This window comes from Carettochelys insculpta, chromosome 1 (assembly GCF_033958435.1).
Source record: "Carettochelys insculpta isolate YL-2023 chromosome 1, ASM3395843v1, whole genome shotgun sequence".
Classification (NCBI taxonomy): Eukaryota; Metazoa; Chordata; order Testudines; family Carettochelyidae; genus Carettochelys; species Carettochelys insculpta.
This window is the reverse complement of record NC_134137.1, coordinates 1,134,802-1,156,221: the sequence shown is the minus strand read 5'-3', so window position 1 is coordinate 1,156,221 and position 21,420 is coordinate 1,134,802. Positions and strand designations below refer to the sequence as shown.

The 21,420-nt window shown below is 65.8% G+C and overlaps 1 protein-coding gene across 1 annotated transcript; it reads left to right on the top strand.

Annotated features, from left to right (window-relative positions):
- Positions 1–454: 454 nt before the first annotated feature.
- CCKBR (cholecystokinin B receptor) lies at positions 455–9,068 on the top strand. Its single transcript, XM_074983201.1, has 6 exons — positions 455–1,183; positions 2,815–3,229; positions 4,079–4,330; positions 4,616–4,871; positions 5,529–5,656; positions 8,243–9,068. The coding sequence occupies exons 1-6, from the start codon at positions 455–457 to the stop codon at positions 8,791–8,793; spliced, it is 2,331 nt and encodes a 776-aa protein (XP_074839302.1). The 3' UTR covers positions 8,794–9,068.
- The last annotated feature ends 12,352 nt before the right edge of the window (positions 9,069–21,420 follow it).

Sequence of the window (21,420 nt, the reverse complement as noted above, 5' to 3'; positions counted from 1 at the left end):
GAGTGGGGGCTGAACCCCATTGCATGGGTCTGGGGGCACCGAGGGGATCACACCATGTCACAGGGAGTGGGGGGGTCATATCATGTCATTGGCACACTTCAGGACTGACACGTTGCGGGAGTCGGGGGGTCTGGGGGTCGTACCACGTCATGAGAGCGGGGGGCAGGGCTGGTGGCTGAACCATGACGTGGGGGCTGTAGGGGAGACTGGAGGGTGAATCCACAGTGGCGGGGCACTGAATGGGTTGTACCATGTCATGGAAGCACTGCAGGGTTGTGCCATATGACAAGGTGCTGGCGGTGCACTGGGTCATACTGTGTCGAGGGGCTCTGTTGGGGAGACTGGAGTTTGTACCACATTATGGCTGGGGGGCACTGAGTGGGTTGTACCACGTGGTGGAGTGGGGGGCACTGGTGCTCCTACCATGTATGGGGGGCACTGAGCAAGTCGTACCATGTCCTGGGGGGAGCGGCTGGTGGTCGGCGCCTGTTGTGGGGCGCGAGGGCAGCCGGCTCTGAGCGTCAGGTGCCCAGACAATGGGCAAGCAGTGGGGGAGAAAAGCTGCAGCTGCTCCCGCTCCCCCCGCCGGGTAAACAGCCTGGAGCTGGAGCCGGGAGCGAGTCAACACGGCCGCGCCGCCGGCCGGATAAGCAGGGCAAACAGTGGATGCCAGCGCGGCCAGGCACTGCTGGGAGACGGCGCCCGCTGGCTGGGCCCCTCCTGCTCCACTGCCTCTGCGGGGGCACCAGGGACAGCTCCAGGATGGCCCTGCCCCTGCCCCTGCCCCCAGCCCCACCTCAGGGGGCCGGACGCCTGGCTCCTGCGCCTGGACCGGCTACCCGGACGCCTGGCTCCTGCGCCTGGACCGGCTACCCGGACGCCTGGCTCCTGCGCCTGGACCGGCTACCCGGACGCCTGGCTCCTGCGCCTGGCTCCTGCGCCTGGACCGGCTACCCGGACGCCTGGCTCCTGTGCCTGGACCGGCTACCCGGACGCCTGGCTCCTGTGCCTGGCCTGGGCACCCGGACGCCTGGCTCCTGTGCCTGGCCTGGGCGCCCGGACGCCTGGGTCCCGTGCCTGGACCGGCTACCCGGACGCCTGGCTCCTGTGCCTGGCCTGGCTGCCTGGCTGTCTGAGAGACCCCTCCCAGGTTGCTGATCCTAGGCCCCGCTGCAGCCTGTGGGTGAGCCCATCCCCAGCCCTGGGCACACAAGTGCCATCACGCCCCACCTGCCCAGCAGCTGCTTCCGGGTGCCAGCCAGGCAGCATTTCAAGAACCCAGAGTGACCCTTCCCTGAGGGCTGGTGCCCGGGCTCCCACTTCTCCCTCCTGGGGCCACATTCCCACCATGGCCAGTCACTTGCCGCGGGACTCGGGGAGCAGCACAGGGACCCCACACAGTGCCAAGAACCCCCTGGCAGGGAAAGCTCCCCTGCCCCGCGGGCACCAGACCCCCACTGGGACGTCTCCCACTTCCTGTCACATCCCCTCCCCTTACCTCTGCCAGTGCTGCCTCTAACCCCAACCCCAGCTCCACCGGCCCCCTCGCTCCCCCACCCCCCCTCCGCTGGGCCCCTTGCTCCCACCCCCCCGCTCCACCAGGCCCCTCGCTCCCGCACCCCACCCCCCAGCTCCGCCGAGCCCCTCACTCCTGCACCCCACCCCCGAGCTTCGCCGGGCCCTCGCTCCCTCACTGCAATCCCCACCTCCGCCGGGCCCCTCGCTCCCACACCACAGCTCCAATGGGCCCCTCACTCCCGCACCGCAACCCCCAGCTCCGCCGGGCCCCTCGCTCCCACACCACAGCTCCAATGGGCCCCTCACTCCCGCACCGCAACCCCCAGCTCCGCCGGGCCCCTCGCTCCCACACCACAGCTCCAATGGGCCCCTCACTCCCGCACCGCAACCCCCAGCTCCGCCGGGCCCCTCGCTCCCACACCACAGCTCCAATGGGCCCCTCACTCCCGCACCGCAACCCCCAGCTCCGCCGGGCCCCTCGCTCCCACACCACAGCTCCAATGGGCCCCTCACTCCCGCACCGCAACCCCCAGCTCCGCCGGGCCCCTCGCTCCCACACCACAGCTCCAATGGGCCCCTCGCTCCTGCACCCCACCCCCAGCTCCGCCGGGCCCCTCGCTCCCACACCACAGCTCCAATGGGCCCCTCGCTCCCGCACCGCAACCCCCAGCTCCGCCGGGCCCCTCGCTCCCACACCACAGCTCCAATGGGCCCCTCACTCCCGCACCGCAACCCCCAGCTCCGCCGGGCCCCTCGCTCCCACACCACAGCTCCAATGGGCCCCTCGCTCCTGCACCCCACCCCCAGCTCCGCCGGGCCCCTCGCTCCCACACCACAGCTCCAATGGGCCCCTCGCTCCCGCACCCCACCCCCCAGCTCCGCCGAGCACCTCACTCCTGCACCCCACCCCCGAGCTTCGCCGGGCCCTCGCTCCCTCACTGCAATCCCCACCTCCGCCGGGCCCCTCGCTCCCACACCACAGCTCCAATGGGCCCCTCACTCCCGCACCGCAACCCCCAGCTCCGCCGGGCCCCTCGCTCCCACACCACAGCTCCAATGGGCCCCTCACTCCCGCACCGCAACCCCCAGCTCCGCCGGGCCCCTCGCTCCCACACCACAGCTCCAATGGGCCCCTCACTCCCGCACCGCAACCCCCAGCTCCGCCGGGCCCCTCGCTCCCACACCACAGCTCCAATGGGCCCCTCACTCCCGCACCGCAACCCCCAGCTCCGCCGGGCCCCTCGCTCCCACACCACAGCTCCAATGGGCCCCTCACTCCCGCACCGCAACCCCCAGCTCCGCCGGGCCCCTCGCTCCCACACCACAGCTCCAATGGGCCCCTCGCTCCTGCACCCCACCCCCAGCTCCGCCGGGCCGCGCTCTCCCGCCCCCGGCTCTGGCTGCGGGCCGGGCCGGGCCGGGCGGGGGCGCTGTTCGCTCGCGGATCCGCGGCCGGGGCCGGCGCGGGGCTCAGTCGGGGCGGGCGGCGGAGGCGAGCGGAGCCCGCGCGTGGCTGCCCCGCACCGGGGACCGGGGCGCCGCCCGGAGGCGCCGGCGATGGGCGCGGGCGCAGCCGCAGCGCTGGACTCGCGGCGCCTGAACGAGACGCTGCAGCGGCTGCTGTGCGGGGCCGGCAACGGCAACGCCTCGGGCTGGAACCGGAGCGTCTGTGACCCGCTGCGGGGCCCCCCCGGGCTCCCGGCGCCCGCAGGTGAGAGCGCGGCGGGCCCCCGGGATCGGGACCGGTAGCGGCAGGGTTCATCCCGGGCCCGCGGCGCGCCCATGTGCCTTACGCCCTGTACTGCCCCAGCGCGGGGAGCCGCCTCCCTCCGCTGCCCGGCACGCTGCGGCTGGGGGGCTGCCCCAGGCCCTGCCCGCCCCGGTGTGCCGGAGCCCCTCACCCGCCCCACAGCCCTGAACTGGTCCCGCCCCACAGCCCTGAACTGGTCCCGCCCTACAGCCCTGCCGGAGCCCCTCACCTGCCCCACAGCCCTGAACTGGTCCCGCCCCACAGCCCTGCCGGAGCCCCTCACCTGCCCCACAGCCCTGAACTGGTCCCGCCCTACAGCCCTGCCGGAGCCCCTCACCTGCCCCACAGCCCTGAACTGGTCCCGCCCTACAGCCCTGCCGGAGCCCCTCACCTGCCCCACAGCCCTGAACTGGTCCCGCCCCACAGCCCTGAACTGGTCCCGCCCTACAGCCCTGCCGGAGCCCCTCACCTGCCACATGCCCCTTTGGCTATGAGTCGGGCCCCCTCCCTGGCTCTCCGGAGCACCTGCCTGGAGCAGCCGCCCCACCAGTTGGTCCCTGCCCCTGGTCCCAGCCAGATGCCACGTCTCTGCCCCCCCCACTCTCAGGTTGGGCCTGGCACCCTCAGGAGGGGGACCCGGTGGGGTTTGCCCCGGCCTGGCCGCGCCCCAAGGCGCCAGCGGCCTCGTCTCAACATGCCGCCTGCTGGGCTGGCAGGGCCCCCGCTATGGGCTCTGGGGGTCGGGGCAGTCCAGGCCGGCCGCAGGGCTGGGGGCACCCGGTCCCACCGCCGGCTGCCGTGACCCCGCAGACCTGACCTTCGCCACGCGGGTGCTGCTCTACGGCCTCATCTTCCTGCTGAGCGTCGGCGGCAACGCGCTGGTGGTGGGCGTCCTGGCGCTGAACCGGCGCCTCCGCACCGTCACCAACTCCTTCCTGCTCTCGCTGGCGCTGAGCGACCTGCTGCTGGCGCTGTGCTGTATGCCCTTCAGCCTGCTGCCCAGCCTCATGGGCACCTTCGTCTTCGGGACGCCCGTCTGCAAGCTCATGGCCTACCTCATGGGTGAGCCCGCCCACTGGGGCAAGCCAGGCTGGGCCCCGGCGGAGCTGAGGGGAGCCAGGCAGAGGGGCTGGGGCCGGGGGCTTGGGGGAGCTGGGGGGAGCCAGGCAGAGGGGCTGGGGCCGGGGGTTTGGGGGAGCCGGATGCGGGGAGCTGGGGGGAGTCAGGCAGAGGGGCCAGGGCCGGGGCTGGGGCTGGGGGCTTGGGAGAGCCAGACGGGGGAGCTGCTGTGCCAGTGAGGGTGGCTGGGCAGCCTGGGGGCCGCTGACCCCCCCATGCCCCCCGCAGGCGTCTCCGTCAGCGTCTCCACCTTCAGCCTGGTGGCCATCGCCATGGAGAGGTACAGCGCCATCTGCACCCCGCTGCAGGCCCGGGCCTGGCAGACACGCTCCCACGCTGCCCGGGTGATCGCCGGCACCTGGCTGCTGGCCCTGCTGCTCATGGTGCCCTACGCCGTGTACAGCACCACCAAGCCGCTGTCAGTGCAGCCCGGCCTCCGCCAGTGCCTGCACCGCTGGCCCAGCCCCCGCTTCACGCAGGCCTGGTGAGTGCCCGGGCGCCGAGGGCCCCGCCATGTCCCCGCGCTCTGCCCCCAGCCCAGCCGGGCTGATTCCCTCTGCGGGTGCCAGAGGCGCAGCTCAGCAGTGCGGCACCCAGCACTGGTCCGTCTGATCCGTGCTGGGGGAGGAGACCCCCCGGGGCACCCCAGAGCTGGGGATCCAGCCCCCCTTGTCCCTCTCCCACCCCCAGAGAACTCCTCCAGCTGCCCCGGCTCCCCAGCCTGGTCGAGCTGCCCTGGCAGTACCGGTGTTACCTGGGGGCCAAGCCTGGACTCCCCCCTCCCCCCACACAAACGCGCACACACACACTCTGGCTGCGCCCCCTGCACCCCCTGCCTTACTGTGCCCTCAAACGACCTGCCTCGGTCCAGCCACGCAGGGCTGCGCGTGAGTCCCAGGGGCGCCGTGCTATAGCCCGGCATGGGCAGAGACACTGGCACAGCCGGCCCCGAGCCCCAACACGCGGGGAGTGCGGTTCAAAGCCCAGAGCTCCCTGGGGAGCCCAGCACTGAGCTCAGGCTCTGGTTCCCGGCTGGCTGTGCCATGCGTGGCGCTGCCGGGGGCCATGGCTCCAGCCCCAGCGAGGGGAGCGGCACCCGCTGGCTGGCTGGGCCCCGCGTGATGGGCTGTGCTGGCCCCAGGTACATCCTGCTGCTCCTCGTCCTCTTCTTCATCCCCGGCGTGGTGATGGCTGTGGCCTACGGGCTCATCTCTCGCGAGCTGTACCGCAGCATCCGCTTCGAGATGGGCCCCAAGAGCGAAGCCAAAGGTGAGAGGGGCCAGCTGCCCCGGGGTCCCCCCAGCCTCCCCGGGGCCCCGTCATCCCCTGTGCCTGCCAGCCCCGGACTTCACTAGGGGCCCCCAGCCTCCCCGGGACCCCGTCATCCCCTGTGCCTGCCAGCCCCGGACTGCACTAGGGGCCCCCAGCCTCCCCGGGACCCCGTCATCCCCTGTGCCTGCCAGCCCCGGACTTCACTAGGGGCCCCCAGCCTCCCCGGGACCCCGTCATCCCCTGTGCCTGCCAGCCCCGGACTTCACTAGGGGCCCCCAGCCTCCCCGGGACCCCGTCATCCCCTGTGCCTGCCAGCCCCGGACTTCACTAGGGGCCCCCAGCCTCCCCGGGGCCCCGTCATCCCCTGTGCCTGCCAGCCCCGGACTTCACTAGGGGGCCCCAGCCGCCCCGGGACCCCGTCATCCCCTGTGCCTGCCAGCCCCGGACTTCACTAGGGGCCCCCAGCCTCCCCGGGACCCCGTCATCCCCTGTGCCTGCCAGCCCCGGACTTCACTAGGGGCCCCCAGCCTCCCCGGGACCCCGTCATCCCCTGTGCCTGCCAGCCCCGGACTGCACTAGGGGCCCCCAGCCTCCCCGGGACCCCGTCATCCCTGGACTTCACTAGGGGCCCCCAGCCTCCCCGGGACCCCGTCATCCCTGGACTTCACTAGGGGCCCTCAGCCTCCCTGGGACCTCGTCATCCCCTGTGCCTGCCAGCCCTGGACTTCACTAGGGGCCCCCAGCCTCCCTGGGACCCCGTCATCCCTGGACTTCACTAGGGGGCCCCCAGCCGCCCCGGGACCCCGTCATCCCCTGTGCCTGCCAGCCCCGGACTTCACTAGGGGCCCCCAGCCTCCCCAGGACCCCGTCATCCCCTGTGCCTGCCAGCCCTGGACTGCACTAGGGGCCCCCAGCCGCCCCGGGACCCCGTCATCCCCTGTGCCTGCCAGCCCCGGACTTCACTAGGGGCCCCCAGCCTCCCCGGGACCCCGTCATCCCCTGTGCCTGCCAGCCCCGGACTTCACTAGGGGCCCCCAGCCTCCCCGGGACCCCGTCATCCCCTGTGCCTGCCAGCCCCGGACTTCACTAGGGGCCCCCAGCCGCCCCGGGACCCCGTCATCCCCTGTGCCTGCCAGCCCCGGACTTCACTAGGGGCCCCCAGCCGCCCCGGGGCCCCGTCATCCCCTGTGATGTGATCCCCCATCATCCCTGGACTTCACTAGGGGCCCCCAGCCTCCCCGGGACCCCGTCATCCCCTGTGATGTGATCCCCTGTCATCCCTGGACTTCACTAGGGGCCCCCAGCCTCCCCGGGACCCCGTCATCCCCTGTGCCTGCCAGCCCCGGACTTCACTAGGGGCCCCCAGCCGCCCCGGGACCCCGTCATCCCCTGTGCCTGCCAGCCCCGGACTTCACTAGGGGCCCCCAGCCTCCCCGGGACCCCGTCATCCCCTGTGCCTGCCAGCCCCGGACTTCACTAGGGGCCCCCAGCCTCCCCGGGACCCCGTCATCCCTGGACTTCACTAGGGGCCCCCAGCCGCCCCGGGACCCCGTCATCCCCTGTGCCTGCCAGCCCCGGACTTCACTAGGGGCCCCCAGCCTCCCCGGGACCCCGTCATCCCCTGTGCCTGCCAGCCCCGGACTTCACTAGGGGCCCCCAGCCGCCCCGGGACCCCGTCATCCCCTGTGCCTGCCAGCCCCGGACTTCACTAGGGGCCCCCAGCCGCCCCGGGGCCCCGTCATCCCCTGTGATGTGATCCCCCGTCATCCCTGGACTTCACTAGGGGCCCCCAGCCTCCCCGGGACCCCGTCATCCCCTGTGATGTGATCCCCCGTCATCCCTGGACTTCACTAGGGGCCCCCAGCCTCCCCGGGACCCCGTCATCCCCTGTGCCTGCCAGCCCCGGACTTCACTAGGGGCCCCCAGCCGCCCCGGGACCCCGTCATCCCCTGTGCCTGCCAGCCCCGGACTTCACTAGGGGCCCCCAGCCGCCCCGGGGCCCCGTCATCCCCTGTGATGTGATCCCCCGTCATCCCTGGACTGCACTAGGGGCCCCCAGCCTCCCTGGGACCCCGTCATCCCTGGACTTCACTAGGGGCCCCCAGCCTCCCCGGGACCCCGTCATCCCCTGTGATGTGATCCCCCGTCATCCCTGGACTTCACTAGGGGCCCCCAGCCGCCCCGGGACCCCGTCATCCCCTGTGCCTGCCAGCCCTGGACTTCACTAGGGGCCCCCAGCCGCCCCGGGACCCCGTCATCCCCTGTGCCTGCCAGCCCTGGACTTCACTAGGGGCCCCCAGCCACCCCGGGACCCCGTCATCCCTGGACTGCACTAGGGGCCCCCAGCCTCCCCGGGACCCCGTCATCCCTGGACTTCACTAGGGGCCCCCAGCCACCCCGGGACCCCGTCATCCCCTGTGCCTGCCAGCCCCGGACTTCACTAGGGGGCCCTCAGCCTCCCCCAGCTCTATCCAGCCCCAGGACGTCCATCCACCCCAGACTTCTGTCCTCCCCAGGTCCCTCAGCTCCGACCCGGGGTGGGGGGACGGGGCCCCAGCAGCCCAGGGCTCTGGTACTCGGCAGCTCTCAGCTCCCCTCTCTCCCCAGCCCTGCAGCCCAGCGGCGCGGAGGCCCTGGGCGCCGAGGAGGACGACGGCTGCTACGTGCCGGTTGCGCGGCCGGGGCGGGCGCTGGCGCTGAGCGCGCTGGGCCGGGGTGCTGCGGGGGGGCCGCAGCAGGACCGCGCCCGAGTCAATGGCTCGCAGGCCCAGCTGCTGGCCAAGAAGCGGGTGATCCGCATGCTGGTCGTCATCGTGGCCATGTTCTTCTTCTGCTGGCTGCCCCTCTTCTCCGCCAACACCTGGCGCGCCTTCGCCCCGGCCTCGGCCCAGCAGGCGCTCTCGGGCGCCCCCATCTCCTTCATCCACCTGCTGTCCTACACCTCCGCCTGCGCCAACCCGCTCATCTACTGCTTCATGAACCGCCGCTTCCGGGCCGCCTGCGCCGCCACCTGCGCCCGCTGCTGCGCCCGCTGCCCCCGCCCGCGCCCGCCCCCGCCCGACGGGGACCTGCCCACCGCCAGCGCCTCGCTCTCCCGGGCCAGCTACGCCACCGTCAGCAGCCTGGCCCCCTAGCCGGGGCCCCCCTCGGCCTGGGGATTCCCAAGTGTGCCAAATCAGCCCCCTGGCCCTTAGCCTGGGCCCCCACCCTCAGCCGCCTGGGCCCCTAGACTGGGGCCCCCACCTTCAGCCCCCTGGCCCCTAGCCTGGGACCCCACCCTCAGCCGCCTGGGCCCCTAGACTGGGGCCCCCACCTTCAGCCCCCTGGCCCTTAGCCTGGGACCCCACCCTCAGCCGCCTGGCCCTTAGCCTGGGACCCCACCCTCAGCTGCCTGGGCCCCTAGCCACCCCCATACTGGCAAAAACCTCTGCACCCCCAGTGCCCCGCCACCATCGGCAGAGTGACTCCCCAGTACCCCCTCTGTCAGCCGCCTGGACCCCCCAGCACCCTTCGCTCTCAGCTGCCCCCCTTCCCCATCAGGAGCCTGGGGCACCCTGAGGCCCACCATGGGCAGCTGTGCACCCCAAAGACTCCTGGGCCCCGGGGGAACACCACAGCCGTGTCCCATGGGGGCCAGGCCCTGTCCAGGTTAGGCCAGTGCCCCAGGCATGGGAAGGGCAGACCTGCCACCCTCACGCGGCTGCCGCTGCCGTCTCAGGCTGGGCTCCTGGCTGCCCCTCGCAGGAGGCTGTCAGTCTCTGGCCCATGGCAGGGGGCTCAGACCACCCACCCCAGCTGCTGGGCCTTGGTCTCCTACAAACAGCCCCCTGCGCCTGCCCCGTGCCAGCCGAGCCTGCTGCCTGGGGGTGGGTGCAGGCTGAGGGGGACCCTCCTGCCTGTGGGGCGGGGCGGGGCTGGCCTGGCCCAGCCCGCGGTGGGGAAAATCCAGGGGACCAGGGCTGGATGCTCTGGGGCAGAGGTGAAGCTGCAGGGCCAGGTGTCAATGTGAGCCCTGGGTGGGGAGAGTGGGGGGCAGGGCAGAGCCAGGGGCAGCCCTGTGGGGCACCGGGGGGGCAGGGTGAGGGCTGCCCAGGGACTGCTGGGGCCCTGCCCACCCAGCCAGCCCGATGGGGTGCCTGGTCTGGGTCCCCAGGGGGCTGGGCTGGTGCCTGGACAGGTCCCAGGGGCAGGTGGCCCCAGTCAGTGGCTGGGAGAAGGCTGAGGACCAGCAAGGCTGGGTGTCGGCCGAGGTGGCTGCAGCATCTGTGGGGGGGCTGTGGGCAGGGGTCCAGGGTGGGGATCGTGGGGTGGGCCCCATAGGGTGTGGCTCTGGGGCGTGGTCCCTGTGCAAGGCCATAGGCTGTGCCCTGAGGGGGCGGGGCTCTGGCATGGGGGACCAGGCGCCACGCGTACCTGTCTGCAGCAGAGCTGGTGCCCAGTGCCAGGAGCAGGGGCTGGCTGTAGGGCCCTCCCAATGCCTGGGCCCCACCCCAGCAGGTGGCCCTGGGGCCTGGAGTGGGGCTGGTGCCCCCACAGCTGTAAGGCCCCACGTACCCTCCCCCAGCGCCTGGCCGGGGGCCACATCCGCAGCATCGCGGCCCTGTGGCACCGGCATCACAGCTGCTGTTTGTGCACCGCGCGGGGCCCACGGGTAATAAACTCCTTCGAACGGCCTCCGCCTCGGCCTCCGCCTCCGCCTCCGCCCCCCGGGGGACCCCAGCACCCCAGAAGCCAGCAGGGACCCCCAGTGAGCCCACCAGCCCTGATACCTGCCAAGTGACCCCCCGCCCTGACACCTGCCCCAGTGACCCCCTGCCCTGATACCTGCCCCAGTGACCCCAGCCCCCTGCCCTGATACCTGCCCCAGTGACCCCAGCCCCCTGCCCTGATACCTGCCCCAGTGACCCCCCGCCCTGATACCTGCCCCAGTGACCCCAGCCCCCTGCCCTGATACCTGCCCCAGTGACCCCCCGCCCTGACACCTGCCCCAGTGACCCCAGCCCCCTGCCCTGATACCTGCCCCAGTGACCCCCCGCCCTGATACCTGCCAAGTGACCCCGCCTGCCCTGATACCTGCCCCAGTGACCCCAGCCCCCTGCCCTGATACCTGCCCCAGTGACCCCCTGCCCTGATACCTGCCCCAGTGACCCCAGCCCCCTGCCCTGATACCTGCCCCAGTGACCCCCCGCCCTGATACCTGCCCCAGTGACCCCAGCCCCCTGCCCTGATACCTGCCCCAGTGACCCCAGCCCCCCGCCCTGACACCTGCCCCAGTGACCCCAGCCCCCTGCCCTGATACCTGCCCCAGTGACCCCACCTGCCCTGATACCTGCCCCAGTGACCCCCCGCCCTGATACCTGCCCCAGTGACCCCAGCCCTGATACCTGCCCCAGTGACCCCACCTGCCCTGATACCTGCCCCAGTGACCCCAGCCCTGATACCTGCCCCAGTGACCCCACCTGCCCTGATACCTGCCCCAGTGACCCCACCTGCCCTGATACCTGCCCCAGTGACCCCCCGCCCTGATACCTGCCCCAGTGACCCCAGCCCCCAGCCCTGATACCTGCCCCAGTGACCCCAGCCCTGATACCTGCCCCAGTGACCCCACCTGCCCTGATACCTGCCCCAGTGACCCCGCCTGCCCTGACACCTGCCCCAGTGACCCCACCTGCCCTGATACCTGCCCCAGTGACCCCCCACCCTGATACCTGCCCCAGTGACCCCAGCCCCCTGCCCTGATACCTGCCCCAGTGACCCCCCGCCCTGACACCTGCCCCAGTGACCCCAGCCCCCTGCCCTGATACCTGCCCCAGTGACCCCACCTGCCCTGATACCTGCCCCAGTGACCCCCCGCCCTGATACCTGCCCCAGTGACCCCAGCCCCCTGCCCTGATACCTGCCCCAGTGACCCCCCGCCCTGACACCTGCCCCAGTGACCCCCCGCCCTGATACCTGCCCCAGTGACCCCAGCCCCCTGCCCTGATACCTGCCCCAGTGACCCCACCCGCCCTGATACCTGCCCCAGTGACCCCCCGCCCTGACACCTGCCCCAGTGACCCCCTGCCCTGATACCTGCCCCAGTGACCCCAGCCCCCCGCCCTGACACCTGCCCCAGTGACCCCGCCTGCCCTGATACCTGCCCCAGTGACCCCAGCCCCCCGCCCTGACACCTGCCCCAGTGACCCCAGCCCCCTGCCCTGATACCTGCCCCAGTGACCCCAGCCCCCTGCCCTGATACCTGCCCCAGTGACCCCCCGCCCTGATACCTGCCCCAGTGACCCCAGCCCCCTGCCCTGATACCTGCCCCAGTGACCCCCCGCCCTGACACCTGCCCCAGTGACCCCAGCCCCCTGCCCTGATACCTGCCCCAGTGACCACAGCCCCCTGCCCTGATACCTGCCCCAGTGACCCCCTGCCCTGATACCTGCCCCAGTGACCCCCCGCCCTGATACCTGCCCCAGTGACCCCAGCCCCCTGCCCTGATACCTGCCCCAGTGACCCCCCGCCCTGATACCTGCCCCAGTGACCACAGCCCCTTTGTGATGATATTGGGGATACATGTGCCGGGGGGGATACATGGGTGGGGATCACAGAGGGTGGGGGGCTCCTGCTGGGGGTAACCTGTCGACCAGGTGACACCTCTGGGCTGCAGACAAAGGGGGAGGTGGAGCCGGAGGGGTTTGAATTGGAACTGGGAGTTGGAAGCAGTGAGTCTGGGCTGGGAGAGACAGAGACAAAGGAGGGGGCAAGACCCCAGCTCCGGGGGCCTCTCGGGGCTCCTCTCCCCAGCGTGGATGGGACTGGCTGTCTCTGCGACCCTGTGTCCTGTTAGCTAATAAACCCGCTGTTCTCCTGCTGAGCGAGAGTCACTCCTGCCTGCGGACGAGTGCAGAGCTTGGGGACCCTGAACCCCATCACACTGGTATTAGAAGTGGGATGTTCTGCACCCTGAGGATGGAGCATCCAGCAGTAAGTGATGGGGGCCCACGAGGAAGAAGGGGGTCTGCGAGACTATGATGGGGTTCAGGGGTCCCCCTGCACTGCACCCTGTCTACAGGCAGGAGTGACTCTCACTCAGCAGGTACAACAGGAGGTTTATTAGGCGACAGATGTCCAGTTTCTCACAGAAGCGACAGTACAGCAGTCAGAGACAGTCCTTCCAACCCGTCCTGGGGGGAAGAGCCCGAGGGGGGCCCCTCTGGGGTGTAGCTTCCCCCTCCTCAGGCTGGCTGCCTTCCAGCTCTCCCTTTTCCTAGCCTCTAACTGCCGTCCCCGATTCAAAACCCAGCTCAGCTCCTCCCTGCTCTTTGTTCAGGCAGAGGTGTTACCTGCCAGTTGTAGCCCCAGGGTCATCCTTAGCCACTGGGAGCTGCTGCTTGCCTCAGACATCCAGCCTGACTCACACATGCACCCCCCCCCGCCATCACATCTCTCCCCCCTTCCAGACCGAACTGACCGGGGTCACTTAGCCAGTGACCTGGGGAAGTTCGGGGCCCTCCCTGCGTGACAGGGCATCGGCTATGGTGGTGTTGTTCCCCTTCACATGGACCACCTCCATGTCGTAGTCCTGCAGGAGCAGACTCCACCGCAGGAGCTTGGCGTTGGCCCCTTTCATGTGATGCAGCCAGGTCAGGGGTGAGTGATCGGTGCACACGGTGAAACGCCGCCCAAACAGGTACGGCTGCAGCTTCCCCAGCGCCCACACCATGGCCAGACATTCCTCCTCTATGGCTGCGTAGTTCTGCTCCCGGGGCAGCAGCTTCTTACTCAGGTACACGATGGGGTGTTTCTCCCCTTTGTCATTCACCTGCATTAGCACCGCCCCCGGCCCCATGTCTGAGGCATCGGTGAACACCAGGAAGGGTTTGTTGAAGTCTGGGTTTGCCAGCACTGGGGCCCTGACCAGAGCCTCCTTCAGCGCGCAGAGGGCCTCTTGGCACTGCTCTGTCCAGACCACCTTGTCAGGCTTTCCCTTTTTACACAGCTCCATGAGGGGGGCTGCGATGGAGCTAAAGTGGGGCACAAACCTCCGGTAGGACCCTGCCATCCCAATGAAGGCCTGGACCTGCTTCTTAGTCTGGGGTGTGGGCCAATCTCTGACAGCCTCCACTTTAGCTGGCTCTGGCTTTAAGCAGCCGCTGCCCACCTTGTGGCCCAGGTAGGTCACCTCAGCCATCCCCACCTTGCACTTCCCTGCCTTGATAGTCAGACCGGCCTTCTGGAGTCGGTCCAGCACCTGCTTGACCTGGGACACATGGTCCTCCCACGTCTGGCTGAAGATGCAAATGTCGTCCATGTAAGCCAGGGCAAAGCTCTCCATCCCTTTCAGTAGCTGGTCCACCAGACACTGGAAGGTAGCGGGTGCCCGCTTGAGGCCGAAGGGCAGGACCAGGAACTCGTAGAGCCCCACAGGGGTGATGAAAGCCGACTTGAGTCGGGCATCTTCGTCTAACGGCACTTGCCAGTACCCCTTGGTGAGGTCTATGGTGGTGAGGTAACGGGCTCCCCCCAGCTTGTCTAAAAGGTCATCAGGCCTGGGCATGGGGTAGGCGTCCGATACAGTGACGGCGTTAAGCTTGCGATAGTCCACACAAAACCGAACAGACCCATCTTTTTTAGGGACTAACGCCACGGGAGAGGCCCAGGGTCTGGACGAGGGTTGGATCACCCCCAGAGCCAGCATGTCTTCAACCTCCCGCTCTATGTCCTGAGCCGTCTTCCCTGTGGCTCTGAATGGCACACACTTGATAGGGGCAGCGCCGCCCCCACTCTGTAAACTGACCTCTGAGCATTTGGGCCTCCTGAGAAGCTGGTCTGTGGGGTGGACTCAGCCCAATCCGAGTACCCGCTGTCAGCACCACCCGCCTTGGCCGCCAGCCCCTCTGGCTTCTGGGACTCCACCCAGTTGACTCCATGACCCCCTGGCCTGCTCAACCTGTCTGGGAGCTGGGGCACTGGGCTGCTCTATGCCCCTTCCACCCACAGTGATAACAGCCCGGGTCTTGTGTCCCTCGGGACGGCTGCTCCGTCCCAGCCCTATCTGGCCCTCTGGGGGGTGGGTGGCCGGCCCCTCTTTCCTGGGTTCGCCCCATAGGTGATCCCCTCTGTCGTACAGCCAGGAGCTAGTGTCTCTGGGATTCCTTGTGTTTTCAGGATTCCCTGTTCCTCCAGGATTGCCTGTGCCCCGGGATTCTCTTTCAAACCCAGGCCAGCGGTCTGTGAACTCATCCGCCAGCTTCCCTGTGCTGGGTGAGTCCTCTGGCTTCTGGTCCTCAAGTCACAGCCTCAGGTCAGGCGGGCACACACCATAGAACCATTCCAGGACCGTCAGCTTAACCGGCTCCTCGGCAGAGTGGGGTGCCTTCCCGAACACTCACTCTTGGCAGTATTGCGTCAGGCGGGAGGCTGCGTCTACACAGTTCTCCAACTTCTTCTGCGCCTCCTGGAACCTCTTCTTGTACATCTCCGGAGTCAGCCCGAACTTATGCAGCAGGGCCTGTTTGAACCGTTCATAGTCCCCAGGCTGCAGCCCCTCCAGCTGGCTGAGCACCACTGCGGCCTTCTGGCCCAGCAAGGGGGTGAGGTGCCGGAGCCACTCAGCTGGGGGACCTCGTGCAACTCGCAGGCTCTCTCAAAGGCGGTGAGGAACTCGTCCATGTCCCCCAGGTCCTTACACTGGGCCAGCACAAAGCTCCCCAAGCAGCTGGCCATCCCCGACTTCATGCCCACTCACTGCTCACCGCAGCCAGGGCCTCTTTGCGTCTTGTCTGCACAGGGCCTGCTCGGGCTCCTGCTCTCACTCGCCCTCCTCCCGCTGTCTCTCCTGTTGCTGGTGCTCACGCTCACGCTCACACTCGCTCTCCCTTTCCTGGGCTTCCAGTTCCCATAGCTAGGCCCTGCTCCAAGCCAGCCCCTCCCTTGCGGCCAGACCCCACCACCCAGCCAGCCCCCACTCCTGAGCCAGCCCCCCACTCTGGGCCAGCTCACCCGATGGCTGGACACTATCCTCCAGCCAGCCACCCCTCAGGGCCAGCGCGTCCCATGACCAGCCCCTACCCCCAAGCCCTTGGGGCAGCACCCCCCATGGCCAGACCCCATCCCCCAGCCAGCCAGTGCCCACTCCCAGTCACCCCCCTTCAGGTCCAGCACCCCCCATGGCCAAACCCTACCCCCCCCAGCCAGCCACCCGTTGAGGCAGCAACCCCCCACACCCAGCCCCCCCCGTAATAGGATGGGGTTTCTGGGCACAGCTAGAGAAATCCATCCAGGTACTTTTCTTAAAATCCAGGCCACTTACAGCCCCAAGCTGGGATTTCCTTCTCACTAAGGGAGATTTTACTCAAGATGACCCAGTCGTTCCACAAAGACATGAGAGGAACCATCGAATATGACAGCGCGTTATCGGATGCTTTCAGAATGAGGAGCGGCGTCAAACAAGGATGCGTGCTTGCTCCGACATTGTTCGGGATCTTCTTCGCACTCCTCCTGAAACGTGCCTTTGGATCTTCAACAGAGGGCATCTTGCTGCACACAAGATCTGATGGGAAACTCTTTAACCTTGCAAGGCTGAGAGCTAAGTCTAAGGTGCGAGAAGTCCTCATCAGAGACATGCTGTTCGCAGACGATGCTGCTGTAGTGTCTCACACAGAAGACCAGCTTCAAAAACTGCTGGATCAGTTCTCCAAAGCGTGCAAGGACTTTGGGCTTACCATCAGCCTAAAGAAGACGAACGTACTCTGTCAGGATGTTGCTGAATCCCCATCAATCAGCATTGACAACTATACGTCAGAGGTCGTCCACGAGTTCGTTTACCTCGGGTCCACCATCACTGACACCCTGTCGTTGGACACTGAGCTGAACAGGAGGATCGGAAAAGCGGCCACAACTCTGTCCAGACTCGGCAAGAGAGTGTGGAATAACAACAAGCTGTACACTCACACCAAAATGCAAGTCTACAGAGCCTGCATCCTCAGCACCCTCCTTTATGGCAGCGAGACTTGGACCCTGTACGCCCGCCAGGAAAAGATGCTGAACGTCTTCCACTTGCGCTGCCTCAGGCGCATCCTTGGAATATCATGGAAGGACAGAGTGACCAACACCGCCGTCCTCGAGCAAGCTGGAATCCCAACCATGCACACCCTCCTCAGGCAGCATCGACTCCGCTGGCTTGGCCACGTCCACAGGATGAATGATGGAAGGATTCCCAAAGACATCCTGTATGGTGAACTAGGCTCTGGCAGAAGACCTCCCAGATGCCCCCAGTTGCGCTACAAAGATGTCTGCAAGAGAGACCTCAGAGAGGCAGACATCGAGCTGGACAACTGGGAAGAACTAGCAGACAACCGCAGCAGATGGAGGCAGGGGTTACACAAGGGCCTTCAGAAGGGCGAGATGAGGATCAGGCAGCTAGCAGAGGAGAAGCGAGCACACAGAAAGCGCAAAATGACTGGAAGACGGCCAATATAACGCCAATATTTAAAAAAGGCTCTAGAGGAGATCCTGGCAATTATAGACCGATAAGTTTAACATCAGTACCAGGCAAATTAGTAGAAACACTAGTAAAGAATAAAATTGCAAGGCACATAGAAGAGCACGAATTGTTGGGCAAAAGTCAGCATGGTTTCTGCAGAGGGAAGTCGTGTCTGTCTAATCTATTAGAATTCTTTGAAGGGGTTAATAAACATGCGGACAAGGGGCACCCAGTGGACATAATATACCTAGATTTCCAGAAAGCGTTTGACACGGTCCCACACCAAAGGCTTTTATGTAAATTAGGTGGTCATGGGATAGGAGGAAAGGTCCTTTCATGGATCGGGAATTGGTTAAAAGACAGAAAACAAAGGGTGGGAATAAATGGTAAATTTTCACAATGGAGGGGGGTAACTAGTGGTGTTCCCCAGGGCTCAGTCCTGGGACCGATCCTGTTCAACTTGTTCATCAATGATCTAGAAAATGAGGTAAGCAGTGAGGTGGCAAAGTTTGCAGATGACACCAAGTTGTTCAGGACAGTCAAAAGCAAAAGGGATTGTGAAGAACTACAAAAAGATCTCAGCAAACTGAGTGATTGGGCAGCAAAATGGCAAATGAAATTTAATGTGGGTAAGTGTAAGGTAATGCATGTTGGAAAAAATAACCCAAATTACACGTACTACATGATGGGGTCAAATTTAGCTACGACAGATCAGGAAAGGGATCTTGGAGTTATAGTGGATAGTTCTCTGAAGACATCCACGCAGTGTGCAGCGGCAGTTAGTAAGGCAAATAGGATATTAGGAATTATTAAAAAAGGGCTAGATAATAAGACAAAAGATATCGTACTTCCCCTATATAAAACTATGGTACGCCCACATCTTGAGTACTGCATGCAGATGTGGTCTCCTCATCTCAAAAAAGATATATTGGCATTAGAAAAGGTTCAGAAAAGGGCGACTAAGATGATTAGGGGCTTGGAAAGGGTCCCATATGGTGAGAGGCTAGAGAGACTGGGACTTTTCAGTTTGGAAAAAAGGCGATTGAGGGGCGATATGATAGAGGTATATAAAATCATGACTGGTGTGGAGAAAGTGAATATAGAAAAATTATTTACCTTTTCCCACAATACAAGAACTAGGGGACACCAAATGAAATTGATGGGTAGTAGGTTCAAAACTAATAAAAGGAAATTTTTCTTCACACAGCGCACAGTCAACCTGTGGAACTCCTTGCCCGAGGAGGCTGTGAAGGCCAGGACTCTATTAGGGTTTAAAAAAGAGCTTGATAAATTTTTGCAGGTCAGGTCCATAAATGGCTATTAGCCAGGGATAAAGTATGGTGCCCTAGCCTTCATAACAAGGGCAGGAGATGGATGGCAGGAGATAAATCACTTGTCTTCTGTTCTCCTTCTCTGGGGCACCTGGCATTGGCCACCGTCGGCAGATGGGATGCTGGGCTGGATGGACCTTTGGTCTGACCCAGTATGGCCATTCTTATGTAATAAGGACTTGCCAGACACCCACTACATCTGCAACAGATGCAGCAAGGACTGTCACTCTCGTGTGGCCCTTCACAGTCACAGTCGACGCTGCAAATTGTGATCCCAAGTGGAACTCCGAAGGGCGCGATGCATAGTCTACATAGACTGAAGGATGCTGCTACTAGTACTACTACTGCTAAGGCAGATCCAACCAGCCACACAGCACCTCTGCCAGCCGCACTGGCCAGCCAGGAGCCACACAAGCAAACCCACAGACTTCTCAGCTGCTCTGCCAGCCCAGAACAGCAACCCCCAGTGAGAGGCTCTTAAGCCTGTTTCACCAAATACCACACAGATCATTCCAGACCCCAAAGGGCCCAGCCCCAGCCCCTGGTGAATATACACTTGGGTCTTACCCAAACAACAGGCTCACCAATTCTTTAGCTCTAAATAGCTGAAGATTTATTAATAGCAGGGCTGAGAGAAGAGCAGGGCTGAGAGGAGAAATGTTCAAGCAACACTTCACACTCATCCCTCACAACTGCTGGTGCAGCCGGAGGGGTTGTTTGCTGATTCCTGGAAGGCTCTGACCGTCCGTTTCAGGTTACCTAGATTCAGTCATTGGCGCATTGTAGATCCGTCCCACTGGGGCCCACACGCTGGGACATGGACCCTTGGACACCACGAGGCGAAGGACCCAAGCTGTACACTGCTCAGTCAGTACCATTGTTGTTTCTCCTGCAGGGACAAAGCCCCTCTTCTTCCCATGGTCCCGTGAGGGTCCGCCCCCACCGGGTGCAAGGTGGGTTGTCGTGGCCAACGGCCGTTGGGTGACTCCCAGGAGACACTCACATTTCGGAGTTGGACCTGTTCCCTTGGCTCAGCCCAGCTCACCTGACCAGTGGGCTGCACCCCCTGCCAGGTCCCAGCATCTGGGATGTGGATTCAGTGTCTGAGCACCTGGTTCCCACCCCCTGTGTGCTGGCTGGGGCTGAGTTCTCACCTCCTCTTGGGAAGCTCAGCTCTGAACCGTTTCTGGGTACAGCTGCCTTGCTGCAGTCTGTAACTTTCCCTCCATCTGTGCTGCGGGCGTGTGTGTGGCACACGCACATTCAGGGCACCATTAGCTTTCACCAGGCACCTCACACGCCCCCCCCCCGAGCGATATTTGGGGTGAAAACCCACAGTGGGCATTAAACAGCTTCCAGATCCAATGCAAAAACCCAGCCACGTGACACCCCCCCTCCCCGCCCCCCCTTGGGCCAGCACCTCACTTGCCAGATGCCACTCCCCATCCAGCCCCCTCTGGGCCAGGCCCCAGCCCCAGGGCCATCCCCCCAAGCCAGCCAGCCCCCCGACAGGGTCAGTGGCTGTGCACCGGAGGAGCTGTGTTGGGGTATCTGCTGCTCCCCACTCCCAGGGAAGGGGAGAGGGCAGGGACTGGCCTTCTGGAGCCCCCCGCTGAGGGAGGTGGGGGCAGAGGAGGAGGCCTGGGCCTGCCCTACACACCACAGCCCCAGGAGTCAGGCCCTCTGCCCCCACATGCCCTGGCCCCACCCCAGAGTGGTGGGGTACAGAACCAGGTGGGGGGGTGCTGGGGGCAGGGGCTGAACCTGGGCAGAGGCAGGGCTATGGCCAGGGCTCCTGACCCAGACCCCACAGCTGCCTGGGGCACGGCTCCCCCGACTCTGCCGTAAGTCCGGGGCCAGGAGCCTGGGGCCTGGTGCCACCCAGGAGAAGCACCCGGGACCCTTCCCAGGGAGATGGCGCCGGAGCGGTGAGTGAGAGAACTGGAGAGAAGCAGCTGGAATAGGTGAGTGCACGCATACACACAGACACAAACACAGGCACACACAGACACACACAGGTACACACAGAGAGACACACACAGAGACATGCACAGACACGCACAGACACACACACACAAACACACACACAGAGACGCACAGACACACACACAGAGAGAGAGACACACACAGAGACATGCACAGACACACAGACAGAAACACAGGCAAACACAGGCACACACAGATACACACAGAGAGAGACAGACACACACAGAGACATGCACAGACATGCACAGATACACACACACACAAACACACACAGAGACACACACACAGAGACATGCACAGACACACACACAAACACACACAGAGACAGACACACACACACAGAGACATGCACAGACGCACAGACACACGCAGACACACACAAACACAGACACACGCAGACAGGCACACAAACACAGACACACATTCAGGGACACACAAGATGCCCCCCCGCCCTGCGTGCGCCTCTGCAGAGGACAGAGCCTCGGCCCCAGAGTAGCGACATCCGCCCCCCCCGGGTGCATTTCTCCCCCGCCAGGTCGCCTGGCCGGCGGGCGCCTCACGGCAGCTCCCCCCCCGCAGGAGCCGCAGGCCCGGCAGTACGGCTGTGCGGCCGCCAACGTCCCCGGCCAGCGCCAGGGCTCAGGCAGCTCGGCCGGGCAGGCCGGATCCCCGGGTGCCCCACGAGTGGGTCCGCAGCAGGCTGGAGCCACCCCTGTGGGGAACCACCAGCTGCTGATTGACCCGCCCCCCACCCTGTGTTCCCTGGGGGGAGCCGTGCCTGGGACAGGAACCCCTGTCCCCTGGGACTCGCTCCCGAGGGGTCCCCCCCAGCGGCCGTCAGGAGGGGTCTGCCTGCACCGCGGCCCGGAACCCCGCAGCTGGGGCGGGATGGGGCCCTGTTCCCCCACTGCCTGGGGCTCCCCAAGAGCTCCTGCACGAGAGAGGGACCTCCGGGACCTCCATGTGCTGGCGCC